At 46.4% G+C, this 14550-nt stretch overlaps 1 protein-coding gene across 1 annotated transcript in view; it reads right to left on the reverse strand.

Annotated features, from left to right (window-relative positions):
- LOC144152905 (glutamate receptor ionotropic, kainate 2-like) overlaps positions 1-14550 on the reverse strand; it is a 397026-nt gene that overhangs the window by 29669 nt on the left and 352807 nt on the right. The window contains exons 9-10 of the mRNA XM_077684459.1: positions 9070-9177; positions 3712-3915 (exon numbers count right to left, since the gene is read on the reverse strand). Coding sequence (XP_077540585.1) covers positions 3712-3915; positions 9070-9177 — 312 coding nt within the window. The remainder of the gene's footprint in view (positions 1-3711; positions 3916-9069; positions 9178-14550) is intronic.

Consider the following 14550-nt stretch of genomic DNA (forward strand, 5'->3'; position numbering starts at 1 on the left):
AGAAATGGACGTAGTATAGTGGATACAGTATCCGCCTTCCACTCGACGTTGATGGGTTCAAATCCCGGCGTAGACAAATTAGTTTTTTTTACGTGCATGGAACGCACATCCAATTTATTTTAAAGCAGACTTGAGGTAAGGTCAACTCCTGTTGTTTTCCAGCAGAGGTGTCTTCCGCTAGAATCTCATATTTGTTTCAATTTTCAAGACGCCTTCCGACAAAGCCAACTTTAACCACGTGTCTTTAAAACGCGAGGCTCTGAATACAGCGAGGCGTTCGTGGTTGTGCGTTGGTTTGTTTGTCTGCATGCGTTTCTTGCTTTGCCTGCTTGCTTATAGTGGACGTAGAGGCTCCAAACGCTTTTGAAGCGCGAGGCGTTTCAAGCATAACGCGTTCGGGGACCGCGAAGCAAATAGCGAGAACACGGAACAGAAACAAGATGTCCCACACAAAAAGGGACTTCCCGATTTGAGGAAAACTACTAAACAAAAATGAAGCGCAATTATGAACGAGAAATTGTACCAAAGCATCAAAAAAACTTTGGCCGTGCACTTAGGCAACCATATTCCTTTACTTTTTAAAGCAAAGCTTTCTACCTCTACCAGCCAACGGTTCCTTTGCGGGGTGCGGGGCAAGAAACTCCTAACGCGGCTGAAGAGGGAGAGGGTGGTTTTCACTCACGGTGCACAGTGTAGATGGAACCGCGAACGCGCGCTATTACCCAGCGTTCTCTGCACGGCGGCGGGGGCGACGGCGCGAACCGTTCCGCCGGCTTTGTCGTCTGCTTAATAAGCCACGATTGTTTTGGGCCTGTTCTGGCGCAGCTTCGCGTCCGTTGCGCGCTTCCTTCGCACGGCTTGATTAACTTTTTCGACTGCACCTCCTGGGTAACCCGGACCGGACGGAATTATGTGGTCGTACGGCAAAGATACGCTAAGGATTGGTTTGCAGGGCGGGAAAACAAAACATAGAGACCATGACATCTGTTTGCTAGAGAAACGCTACGTTTTCCGTATCGCTTGCCAAGAATGGGACTCCGTTTTGTAAATTGGTGAATACCAATTCGGTTGTGTTTTAAGAGGTATTGCAAAAGGCGAAAGGTGCAACTGGTTCTGATAAATAGCGATTATAACAATTCCCTCAGCTATCTCGCAATTCTCCAACTTGCCAAACTAACTAGTTTAAATCAGAAAAAATGAGAATCACTAAGCTCACATGCCGAATTGTCTCGGTGTCTGCGCTTGTGTCGCGTGGGGGTGTAGCCCCGAGCTAGCAAATCAGGATGGCTAGGCTCCGCTGTCTCAGCCTTCGAAAGGCGCTCCTCTTCGTTTTCTTTCTGTCGACGGCGTCCGCCGCTCTAGCCCGGCCGTGGCCGACGCTACTGCGTTCGGGAGGCCGCCCCCGCGAATTCCAGGAAACGGCTGGCCGAATCTCTGATTTCGATTTTTTTAGAGCCAATTGTTGTGGGTGTCGTTTGAAGCTTTGCTTTCCAGCCACCTTCCCAGCGTGGATTGGAGCCAATTTTTTTTGTTTATGGCGCTCATTGACCGCAGATATGTCTTTGCGCCGCTAACGCGAACGTATTCTATAATAACGGGTCAAATTGTGGTGAAAGTATTCGTCGAAGCTCTCTAAGCTTGTTGCGTCGATTTCAAAAACAAAAAACAAACAAGGCTCGGTCGTCACTATGGTAGACTTGCCCATAATCCACGCATCCATGAAGAAATCAATTATTTCGTGAAACAGGCCGACCCCTTTGCACCCGTCTCCCTCTTAATCAGTTAATCAATTTAATAAGTCGGCGTTTGTCACACAGCAGTTACTCTATTTCATGTTTGTGTGTTTCGAAAACCAGAAATGAACTTGGCGATGATCATGATGCCAGGATTCAAACCCACGGACAATGAGGCAGGCGGTAACTGTATTCACTGCACTATTTCTCCCTAGGTATTATACAGCAGCACCGCATGTGGATTTCCAGTTTGTTGGCGTCAGTGCATCTCTTGAAAATTTCCTTGCTTTTACCACTTTTACAGTATTCTAGTTCACGATAGCTCTGACTAGTGTCACTAGATAAGATAACAGTACCATCACTGCGGCATGCGAGGGAGCAACGGAGGTCATTTTAATGTTTATCAGTGTTTCCAGATTGCCGCTTCTTCGGCCTCACTGTTAACTTTGACGAGGTCGTCTGTAAATAACACTGCCGAAGATGCAGCGACACAGCATCTTCGGTCACACTTCTGCTGCTGAAATGCTGCGAGGCGCGTTATCTTTGATTCGCGTTCGGAACGACGCCAGTCACGCGCAGCCGCAGAGCAGGAACGACAAACTGAGACTATCACAGTTGACAGACATAAAACGTAGAAACAGCAAAATAGCGGTGCCCATCAACCATCGCAGTATAAACAAAAGTCCCGTGAAGCTAACTGACCAATGACCACGGCGGCCGCACGGAGGTATAGGAGAAAAGAGTGCCGATACTCTGGAACCTTATCTAGTGACACTAGCTCCTGCAAAGTAGCCGGCCAATCAGTGCTTTCGTGCAAGTGCATTGCTTGTTCCCCTGGGCTTTGTTCCTGTAAACCCAGTCAGCACAGTATCAGTCGTTAAAGCCTCGCCTATGCGCGGTACGTTTGCTCAAACTCGCACGTACAGCCGGCACAGGCGCTGCCGTGCGACACGTCCCAAAGCGAACCAGCCGTTTCACCGTTGTCTAGTCACGTGGTGCCGCAGGGGGCAGGATGCTAGCAAACGAAGCGATAAAAAAAGCCCAGCTTGCGCTCCGGCTGAAGGTCAGTACGGGGCGATGAATGGCCTTGAAAGATTTAGCGTAGATATAGCGTAGATCGACGAAATCGACGCTCTTCGGCAATAAACACGATCGCCTCGCACGTGAAGTTGTCGAGGCTGCTGTTATCAACAAGAAAGGGGACACCTGAGTCAGCACAGCTTCCGTGGGATCGACAAAAAAAGAAATGAAACTTCTCGCGCAATATCCTGTGAATTGATCTCCGGGGGTGAAGGAACGGTGCTATTTCTCAACGTTGCGCTATGTTTCGTGCATATACGTGCACTTTATTGTTAGCACACTCAGTTGTAAGTCAGCATTGTGTCCGTGTGTTTCCCTTCTACCGTCTTTGTTCTTCGTTCAGGCTGAAATTGTCAGTGCGTGTATACACACGTGCTTCAGAAATCGTTAGAATCTACATACCAATCGCCATTTCATTCACTGATGCACAATAACCTCTGTGTCAAGTAACGTGCATCTGTATTCTAAACCTCTGTGGAAACTGTTGATATTCTGCTAGAGCTGAAACATGGGGCGCAGGGAAGAAATAGGACGAACGCTAGCTGCCCGCGTATCCAGCGCTTATACAATCTCCTCAGTATCAAGTAGCAGCCCAAAATAACTAGCCAAGCTTAACGTCCTTACCTCCCCGTGAACAGGTAAGCGCCAGCAGAAAGTAAGACAGGTGAAGTACTCAAAGTAACCACTGTTCTCGCATTAGATAAATATTCTGTACTTTTTGATTCTCATACACAACTGAATTAGTCATTGCATTTCACGTGTTTGTCGCGCCTACACGACGTTTGCAGAAGTTGTAGGTCATTTGGTATTTAGGTAGGCACAGTCCAAACATTTAGACAGTCCTGCGATGTCGCTTAAGAATGTTGATGCGCATACGCGAGAAGCAAAACGAGCTTACCCCGGTGACCACTTCTCCGATCATTCCGTTCCAGTCTCCGCTTTCGTTCTGTAAGCCGTACGCTCTGTCCTTGACCAGGCGGATCTCGTACTTGAAGTTCAACTGCTGGGATAGTTCCTTGAGAAGATCTACACAGTAGCCCTCGAAGCGGTTGTTGCCTTGCAGGTCCTCCGCCGACTCCTTGAGCATCATGTACGGGTCGGTCTAAGAGCAAAATAAGAAAAAGGAGTTAGTGCCGATGGCTGAACACTAACGCGTTCAAGCCGTTTTCCCATTCTTCGTGACGAGCCCCCATTTCCCCAGAACACGTTTTTGTGCAAATTGAAGACATACATATTAGCTGAAGCGCATATAACTGTAGTGTACCCAAGTGTCGTTTACCTTATTGACTAATAAGTAGGCTGAACTGCAAGAAAGCGATAATTGTGTATTTTTGTACCAGTAGTTCGTCTCTCGTTTGACTGGACAGCACTCTATCAATACGCTCGTAAAATAATTATTGTCAAACAGCCATTCGTAGGGCATTTGTCAGTCATTTTTGAAATACGTGTTATTGGTACTTTACGTCTTCGCTGCCCAATCGCTTCAGTGAAGGTCAATCTGAGTAAGTTTTTTTTTTCGCTTAATTGCGAAACGCTCGCCGTAGCATTGCTGGTTCTGAAGATTTCCTTTTGCACAAGATCCTATTTTTTATCGCAAAGATGGACGTTCGTAATAGTCTCTGCTTCTCAAGGTTTTATTTTTCAGAAAAGCTCCTGAAAAGCCCGTTTTATTTCTCGCAAAATTTTACAATCGTTGTTTCGTGTCTGGTTCTCCAGGTTTCATTTAAAAATAAAGGCTATTTTCGTCGTAAGAACGAAGCGTTCATGTATGTCATGATCGTTTTTATCGTCAATTCTTAACTGCGCTATGCAGACAAAATTCAAGCTTGGTTCATTCGAAAGATTGCCTCGTTAGACTAACACTGACACCACTTTTAACGCGAAATTCACTCAAATAACCTAAATAATTAGGAGTGAACAGGAATTCCTGTTAGGAATGAACAGGAAATAATTAGGAATGCACAGCGGCCCCAGCTGTGCCAGTAGCTGGGGCCGCTAAAGCAAACGCAAGCTAGCCAGGGCTCATAAGCATGCAGAACGAGCTATTTGCGCTTAAATTTAGGGCACATTCTTTTCATGGCTGTAAGAATAATTTGGCAAACAAGGAAGTTTACGCAACAAATAGGTGCGCGCCATACGCTCTGATGCTTTTATAAAACGTAAAAGCACCAGCGCGTATGGCGTGTACTTTGACGGCCAAGCTGCCCAGGCATCGGGCGTATTGGGCTTGTCTGACACGACGATGGTTAACTGGCATAAACGGCATCGCCACTTACGTGACCTTTTCTGTAGAGCATACCCAGATTTTCACGAACGGTTACTTCAAACAGTAACAAATGTAAGCGAAGTACAATCCGGTCTGAAACAGAGCAAGTGTGGACAGCGGCTCCTTGAATTATTGATTGATTGCTTGTGGTATCCCCTTGGTAAAAGAACTAATATATCTATGTTTTATACTCTTAGTTTAATACTAGTGCTGCTCTTAGGGCAGGCAAAATGCTTTGTTTCTGTTGCAGGTGGATGCTGTCCTGGTCAATATTCCCCTTTATGCTTTTCGTTCGCCAGCATTCTGATCTTGTTTTCGTCGCCTCGACAGCCTTGAAGTTAACTCCTTATTGCAACCATTAAATATCAGGACTTCTTGTGAGCCGAATATTTCCCTCGCGTAGATTTGGATGGATACACTCACATTTTAGCACTGTGTGCCACATAGATTCTGTTTCTTTTTCGCAGACCACGCATACCCCCTCATTTTGTGTATACTTCCCCACAAAGATATTAGCTTTCAAGCAACATGCTCTAGCCTCAGAAGCAAAGCGCTGAAATTTTTCTTTGTGATGTCGATTTCTCTGCCCTGTACATCTCTAACGACGTTTTAGTTTCCATTCTTTCTCTTCATCTTTTTGTTTCTATCTGCCTTGATTGTTTATTGCTTACCTTGGCTGTCTTTGGTTCTCCTCTATTCTTTCCGTATTTCATCGTTGGCCTTCCAGTGTTCCTTAGCCACTGCATGTCCACATTTTTAATGTATAGGTACTTAAAAGCTTTAGTTGTCCACAAATTTGATCTATCGCACCTCAACCTCCTCTCAAAACATTATTTTCTGTTAGCTTCTCGAACTTCAAACGTCCCCCAGCCCATATCTCCCTGCACTGCTTCGTTAGTTGTTTTTAGACGCGCTCCTAAGTCCAAACGGCCTACCGTTCTCGGGTTCACTTCAAGGCCTGATAGAACGTCTGATGTTTAAGCAGAGTACTGCTTCCGCAAATGTGAGGCCCGGGTCCATTACTCCTTTCCACATTCCTCTCACTACCTCATATTTGCTATACCACCCACCCAGCTCTATGCTTCGTTATAGCTGCGTTTCGCTTTCCTTTACTATTAAGTTGTTCCTGGTGGTCCTTTAATAGTTGTCCCCTTCGTTTATCCACACTCCCAAATATTTATATTCCTAGACTCTGGGTAATTCACCGTGCTGGAAAGACACTGCGTCAGTGCTAGAGTCATTGAAGACAATTATTCCCAATTTTTTTAGTGCTAAAATTTAATTCGAGGTCTGTGGCTTCCTTGCCACTAATATTTATGAGCTGTTGCGTATCGCTCTGGCTATCAGCTAAAAGAACGATGTATTATGCGTATAACATCCCGGGAATACGCTGTTGAACCACTTTGCCTTGCAACATAGGCGTTGGGTTGAACCCTAATTGACATGTATCGAGTTTTTTTTTTTTGTCTAACCCTAACAGTGTTGGGCTCAAAAGGCATCCCATCCCTGTTTCAGTCCTCGATGGGTGTTTGCCTTCTTTGCGCATTTCTTACCTTCCCATGCCAGGTGCAATCTATTATTTTTACAGATTGCTATAAGGAACTGTATTAACTCGTCATCTAATCCCTGGAGTTTCAGCATTCTACACAGCAGTTCTCTGTTTACGTTGCCATACGCCCCTTTAATGCCCAAGAACGCAACTCATAATGGTGTATTCTGAGCTTTCGCAATTTCAATGCACTGTGTTATCACGAAAAAATTATCATCCAAGCACCTGCCCTGTCTACCTCCATTCTGAAGTACCCCAAAGATTTTATATTCTTCCATTCGTGCTTGAATTTCTGATTTTATCGCCTGCAATACGGATCTATACACCACTGACGTTACTGTGAGCAGTCTGTATTAATCAATACTGGCTTTGTTGCTCCTGCCTTCATATATTACATTCATCCTACTTTCTAGCCAATCCTCCGGTATTTGCTTGGTTTGTATCACCTCATATATTGCACTGATAAACGATGCCTTACTTTTTAGTCCAAGCACGTTTTTCATCTGCATTGGTATTCCGTCCGGGCCCACTGCTGTTTGGAGGGAAACCTTTTGCTTTGATTTTTTCCAATCCAGGTTGCTTAAATTTATTTCCCTTTCCGCAGTCTTCTGTGGCGCTCTTGTTATTGGTGAAGCTTCCTTGCCTCTACTCCCCTAAACTTATCACTAATCCCTCGATGAATATTCGCCAATGCTTTCTATCCTTGAAAATGTTTCCCCTCCTTATCAATCAAAAATTTTTGATGGATATCGTTTTTTGAGCTTAGGAATTTTACATGGTTTCAAAACTTGGCTGCGCTCTTGTCCTTCTTCCGTATTTCTGACATCCATTGTTCCCTTTCTTGCTTGATTTTTAGTTGCACCATTTTCTGCATTTCGAGATTTTTCTCCCGGTAGCTATCCAATTTTTTCTTTAGTACCTCCGGTTACTTATCAGCTCTTTTCAATGACGTGTGAGTTCGAGCTAGTTGGTAATCGATTGTACGAATTTCAAGCGCAAAAATTCAGACGGGGACGCACGGGACAAACACAAGCACCAAAGCAGTTCTTTTAGCATCTCTATGTTCTCCCGCCGCCTTTTTTCGCCGCTCAATAACCTCTTTTATATCCTTCTTCGACCAGCTTCTCGGCTTTCTCTTCCCTTTCCATCAATTTCGTTGCTTGGCTTTATCCATCTTATGCTTTATGAACCCGATCAATTCATTGAACTGCCAATTTTGCATCAGTACAGATTGATTTCGTCGTTTATCATATTCCCGGTGATCTTAACTGTTCTCAGTTCAAATCCGTTCCTCTGGCTGTACGGATTTCTAAGTTTCTCCGAGTTGCGCCTCCACAGTGCAAGGTAAGCCGTTTGTGGTCACTTCCTAAGCTGTCTGTTCTGGTTTCATCTATCCTCATTTCCCACAACCCTTCGTATACTGTCACGGAGACTAGACTATAGTCTAAGCTAAACTGACAGCTTTTCCACGTTATTTGTCCGTCACAATTTTTCTCTGCGTTTACTATTACTAGCCAGTTCCCCTCACATAGATGTATCCCTATAGAATTATTTTGACTTGTGTGTCCATCCAAATCTTCTATGTGCGCACTCATAACTCCAACTAAGATTATTTCACCCTAATATTTAAACTCGTTTATATCTCTTCTCAGACAGTTTACCATTTGCTCATTTTCCTCCCTAGCGCCGCTGCCGGTCCACAGATACACAATTCCTAACCATGTATTTTTTTCCCGCTAGCGTGCTTTCACCCCATAGATGCTCTTTACAGCTTTCATGCACTCTCTGCCAGCCGGTTCCTTGTTTAATAAGCATGCAAACACCTCCCTCTGTGCTAACTTCTGCGGTCCTGTTGGATTCTTCCCAGACATATTTGTCTATGAAATGCGGGGCTTCTAGGTCTCTGAGGTGAGTCTCAGCCAAGGCGTACACGTTTATTTCTTCCCATTCAAGTTGGTTTTAAATTTCCGCCAACTTATCAGGCTTTCTGCGCCCCGGCATATTTATGTAGTTGATTAAAAATTTATTGCATTTGTTTTTCTATTTCACCTTCAACTTACGGGGTTTATTTTTGTCTCGCACTAATTGCCAAAATACCGCCTCCTTGCAATGTTTTGGCGCTATCTGTGAAAGGACGTGGCAAACAAGAAGACGTTTCGCCCTCCCCAGCAGCGCTTTGGTATTTTCCTTGGAAATGTCATCACTGACCTCCCGAAATCTATGATTAGCTGGAGAATTAAAATGTTGGTTTGAAATGCTTAATTTCTCAGTGAACAAAAGGTTTTATGCCGGTCAAACGCTAGTGGCACTATGAAACACCATATATTTTGAATACAACGAACTTTTATTTTGTGCGCACGGCCCCTTTAAAGGGGATGGTTGCCTTTATTTCTGTACCGAAAATTTTGCCAGAGAAGATCGTTGATCGTTTAGTAACTTACTAGAACGGTGGTCACTATCAAAGTCTTGTCCTTGATAAGAAGCGAATCGTAGTCCGAGGTGACGTTGTCTTCCACTGTAACGTTGTCCCTGGGCGTCCAGTGCCCCACCTGTGCAAGAAAGGTGGAAGGGCAGCTGTGAGAACATGTAACAGAATTTTGCACAGCGGTGTATTATATTTATCAAACAACCACAGTCGACAATTACAAAATGGGCAGAATATCGCGCAATGGTATTAGGATTTGTGGTCTGCCCTTATTACCTAAGGCACAAACCTGCAACACGAAAGATAACATACTGCGGCAACACTAACAAATATTAACAGGGGTTTGTATTTTGAAAACATACGATGGAGTTTTCTGTACTGGTATGGCTTAATGCGCCGATGCAAACCTGCGGCCCAAATGGCACTGAACCTTCTACCGATCCACGAGTAAATCAGGTGCTGCAATATCACAAATGCAGGTTGGCGAGCTGGTTGGCTGACGAGTTCATGTTAAGTTCAAATGTTCCGGTAGCCGTAGTCTTCGATGCACAAACTGGCCTTTATCTGTCATAACTCGCAACCTTGTTCAGTGTCCAGCAGACGTCCGAGACACTCATCCCACACACCAACGCTAAACCTAGATGCCAGGAGGAACTACTGAAACCGAAGACTCTCATTCAACGTAACAGCATTTTCTGCACCGGGGTACCCCGACCTTAGCAAAAATAGCCTCTGAGCTCACCAATCACACCCAAGCAATACGAGGAAGTGCGACCACCACGAAGCCGAAATACCACACACCAAGCAATACAAAGCAATAGTCTGTGGCTGCCAACTCTACTAATTCTACACCAACTGAAATTTCGCCTTTACGTTTAGAAGAAATAATAGCAAAGTGATGACAATAAGCTTGCAGGGTTTGGGGAATGGGGTTCCCTCGGTCTTCGCAAGTATCCGTAATCACAAAGTTCCCTTTTCCTTAACATGATGGCTACCAAAAAGTTATTTAAATAAAATTAAAGTGTACAGCGCTGCATGAGACATCTGCGTCACCTCTCGCAATGTCTAACCAATCATTGCTAGTCTGGTAGCAGACGATACGCTGAGCGAACCCATAAGGTATTCGTAGTAAATAGGTCAATGTAGCTACCCCCATTCGTGCATTTTATCCAGGATGCCTCGATGAACGCAACTGCGGATGTCTAGCATCGATGCACTCACCGCTTTTGAACAATTAATCTAAATGTGACTAGGAACCAGGTGAATTCTGAGGTAAACTGGGGGCACCATGCGTTGCCGGGAGCACGTCAGGTGTCATTTTGAGGTGTTTTTCTTCGGATGTGTAAATGGTAGCTCTGATGTGTTTGTATGAAACTGTTTCGTTTTCCGTGGTGACCCATTTTGAGATGGAGGCAAAAAGCAAAAATGCCCGTGTTTCGAAATTTCGGCGTACCATAAAAAACCCAGGATGTCGAAATTAATCCGGAGCCCTCAGCTACGGCGCGCTTCATAGCCCAGGCGTAGCGCAGCTCGTTGAACCCTGACAATTTAAATTCGAACTATATCGTTGTCGACTTTGTCATGTATCAACGATGTAGTTCGCTGGTTCCGTCGGGGGTGCATTTTTGGGCGCATAAATGCCTACGCTCTCGAGTTTGTGTGCCGCACACATTATTTTAAAGCGAAAGCTTTCTCAGTAGGACTAACGTTGTTCTGCCAGAAAACTAATACATTTCCCCATTGACCGGTTGGTTGACCGAAATGTTCTGATAATATCTCTGTACACACTGCGCATGCCTGACACCGGGCTTCCCATTGTGTCAAAACTTCTACTTGAAAATCGCGAAAAAACAACGGGTCTTGATAGGAGAATACACACATCAATCATGAAGAATGAGTACAATAGTATACCTTGATCTCATTAACCACGTATCGGTATACATTCAGATCGTTCGTAGGTGCATTTACTCAGTGTGCGAAAAATCGTCGCATGGGTTCGTCCTTCGTTTGCGATTTGGGTCTTTCAAGGCTTGACGATCGATTGGACGCACTTTCAGCGAATGTTGCGCGCACTTTTTCCACTGGTTTTGACGCGCATTTGGCGCAGTTTTGGTGTGTAAAAGCCTTCGCGCTTCTCTAAACTTTTAATCGCAGGGCACTTTGTGGGGTCGCCTTGCCGTCGCAGCTCGCTATAACGGTCGATGCGGCTGCAGGAATCAGGCGGCGCACCGAGATAACGGACCCCAGTAAAGCCTTGGGTATCGTCGTCAGGGAGTCACGCGGAGGCTTCGAAAACCACGCGGTTTAAATAATCACAACCGTTCGAACCTCGTCAACCACTGGCGCTTGTTTTACATCTCCTCGTTGCTTAGCGCAAAAAAAAAAAAAAAAAAAAAACTGCGGGTACATTTCAGGCGAAATCTGCGCATATAACCGCCTGCCCCCGCGTTAATTTAGTTAGGAACGCTCGTTGGGTTGGTTTTTACGATTGTTAGCGGAAAAAGCGGCCGCGCAAGAAAAAAAAATGGCGCGTTCGAAATGACGAACAAAGGCTCCAGCTGCGCAAGAAAAAAATGGCGCGTTCGAAATAATGCAGAAAGGCTCCACCCGCGCAAGAAAAAAATGGTGCGTTCCAAATGACGCAAAGGAGCTCCAGCATACCAAATTAAAGCAAGCACAAAAAGAGCAGAACTCCCACTGGCGCAGTTTCAGGCAGGGTGCGCGCGAGCCCTGCGAAGGCGGGAAATTTGAAATGCACTGGATGGCAGCGGGTGACGGCGCTGCAACCCATTTTGGCGAATCACTCCTCTGCCCTTCCGACAGCTTTCACATTGACTGGAACGGCTTTAATGTCTTAACCGAAGGGACGGTATAGTCTACTTTGTTTTAACAGATGCGTTGCCTTATATGCCCCCTGTCGTAATGCGTTGGCTGCATCCTACAGCTGATGCCCTCGCACATCAGTCTCCTTAGGGGTCGGGGGGGGGGGGAGGAGGGGAGTTACATAAATTATAAATAAAATTTTGGGAAAGCACGCCCACACAGTGTTTAAAGCTTCAAAACAGCTTTATTGCCGTACCGTATTTTGTTTGTTTTCGCAGTATTCACGCTGCCCCAACACAACACGCCTTTTGCTTCCGAGTTCCAAAATACTGCCACCCGCACGTGCTGAGCGCTGTGTTCCAGTTTTTGCCCTGATTGAGCTCGAGAACGCTAAAGGACGCCGACCTCCGCAAGACGTAAGAAAAAGAAAATTGGCGCGTGCCGAGCGCGAAAGGTCAAGCGGGGCCACGGAGATCCTCCACCATCGGCGAGGCACTTGGGGCGCAGTCATTAAGGGATTCATTAAATCCTTCATCTCGAGGCCTCACTTGGAAGGCGAAGAAGACCGCGGGCATTCCGCCGAAGCCGCCATGCGCCGAGGCGGCCGCAGCGGATCATTTAGGACGAACGCACGGTTGCCGTTAGTCCCAATAGCACCGCCGTGCGCGGGTCGCGTTCATTAGCGCGCGAAGGCGGCTCGCGGGTAGCGACATCGGAGATCAATAGCCGCAGTGGCCAGATTGCTTTCGCAGACGGGCCCCGAAGACATGGCGGGCCGAAGGGCTTCTCTGGGAGAGAGTGGCAGCTGAAAAGTTGCGAAGATTGCGGACACATCGCGAGGGAGTGTTCACAGCGAAGGAGAAACTGTAGATTTAGGCAGTAATGAAGTCTCCACCCTTCCGGGTCTGAATGCGGGGACGTTGGGACGGTAATGGGGTGAGGACAGATTCCGGCAAAGAGGCGACAAACAGGCAAGACGGTGATTGCGAGTGAAGTTTTACGAACAAACCACCTATGAACGAAATTCGACAGTCACAACTCGAATGGAAAAACTGTGGTTGATGCCTCCCTCATAGAAATCGGTAAAACACGAAAGTGAAATGTGCAGCGAAATCTGCAGCTGAGCATGATTTTTGGGTCGGCGGCTGTCGTGTGGGTGTGCTTGGCTGGACGTCCTGCTGGCTGGTCGCTTCGGCAAAGGTGTACCGGCGTCATTTCCGCGACAGATATGACGTTAGTGAAATCTTGGTGTATCTCGGAATAAAATACTTTCGTGTTAAAATATAAAGCCCGAAAACAAACAACCCTAAGTAAAACGTATTGTTTGGTTCTAAAGGTTGCTTACCCGCAAGAAGACCCTGTGTGCAGGGGTGCACCCTTTACAGGCCGCTTGCTTCGTTGTACTGGCGTCATTTCCGTGACAGATATTACGTCACTGAAATGTTTGTGTATCCGGGAATAAAACACTTCCGGGTTAAAATACACAAGCAGTAAGGGCGTATAGTATTGCAAATGTAACTTTACACTACGCTAGAGCAAGTATACAGCGCTGCCTGTTACGGCTGGGTTTTGCAACACAAGCGACGCTTGACCGAGTACACATCCAGTTCCGGAAGTGCCTTTATATACACCCGCTGGAACATTGCAAAGCGTCTTTGAAGAGAAGCTAACGCTGTGAAGCGATTATGCCAGTCCTCAGCTGGGACAACAGCAGCGCTTCCAAGGAAAAAGAATAACTAAATTCTTGAAATAGAAACACGCCAGACATTAGTGCTCTAACTCTCTCTCTCTCTCTCTCTCTCTCTCTCGCGTGCCTAGCACCTTGTTTACAACCGAGGTCTTCGACCCTTGACTTTGTGCTGCATCCAGAACGAACCGTGAAGCGGTCCAGAAACGCGAGAGCAGCAGCCCAAAACGGACATGCCTCCGAAGAAGTACAAAAGATGATGGTTACCGGGGGGGTAAGAATTAACCGGGAGAAAGCTCGTAAGCGCATCATGCGGAAAGAACGGAAGGCCTGTCAACGTGCGCAGAATCTTGCGAGCGAGAAGCAGCGCGCCAGTGTCCCACGAGACCCATCAACATTCTCTTTGAGGCTCGACGAGGCCGCGCGAAGAGCAGACAGTTCCTCGACGATGCTAAGGAGTAAACATAAAACAGTCTTCGCTTTCGTGTGCAGTTGGGAAGCGAGGCTTGGAAAAGGGAATGAAGGGCCCTGGGAAGAAGCACTACGCATAATGATCCTTCCCGGACCCGGTGTCATCAGTCTTCTTCAATCTTATTCAACGACGACGTGGGGAGCGTGTCAAAAGACGCCGGCAAGAGAGGAAATCAACGCGATCTCGCTGCGAGAGATCGTCGTTGACGGCGAAACATGAAAATAAAAGATAGACAAATGGGGAAGCCTCGCGTCTTCGTCGAACAGTGGCGCGCTCCTCCCTTTTCGTACGGCAAGTTAAGGTTATCCACGATCATTCAGCCGGAAATGTTGCCCATGTTTCAACTCTGACAGTGGAGGGCGGCTCGTGTAGGCGTTGTGTAGCTCAAACACCCGGTTAGTGACAGCCAGCAGATGGGTTCCGGGTTCTACTTATGCCGTAAGCACGTGGTACAAATCTGGATCTGGGGACGATGGGATGCAACGGACAGAACGCTCGTGAAATGCGATTCCCCG

This window comes from Haemaphysalis longicornis, unplaced genomic scaffold (assembly GCF_048455015.1).
Source record: "Haemaphysalis longicornis isolate Haplotype H1 unplaced genomic scaffold, Haemaphysalis longicornis Haplotype H1 scaffold_9, whole genome shotgun sequence".
NCBI lineage: Eukaryota > Metazoa > Arthropoda > Arachnida > Ixodida > Ixodidae > Haemaphysalis > Haemaphysalis longicornis.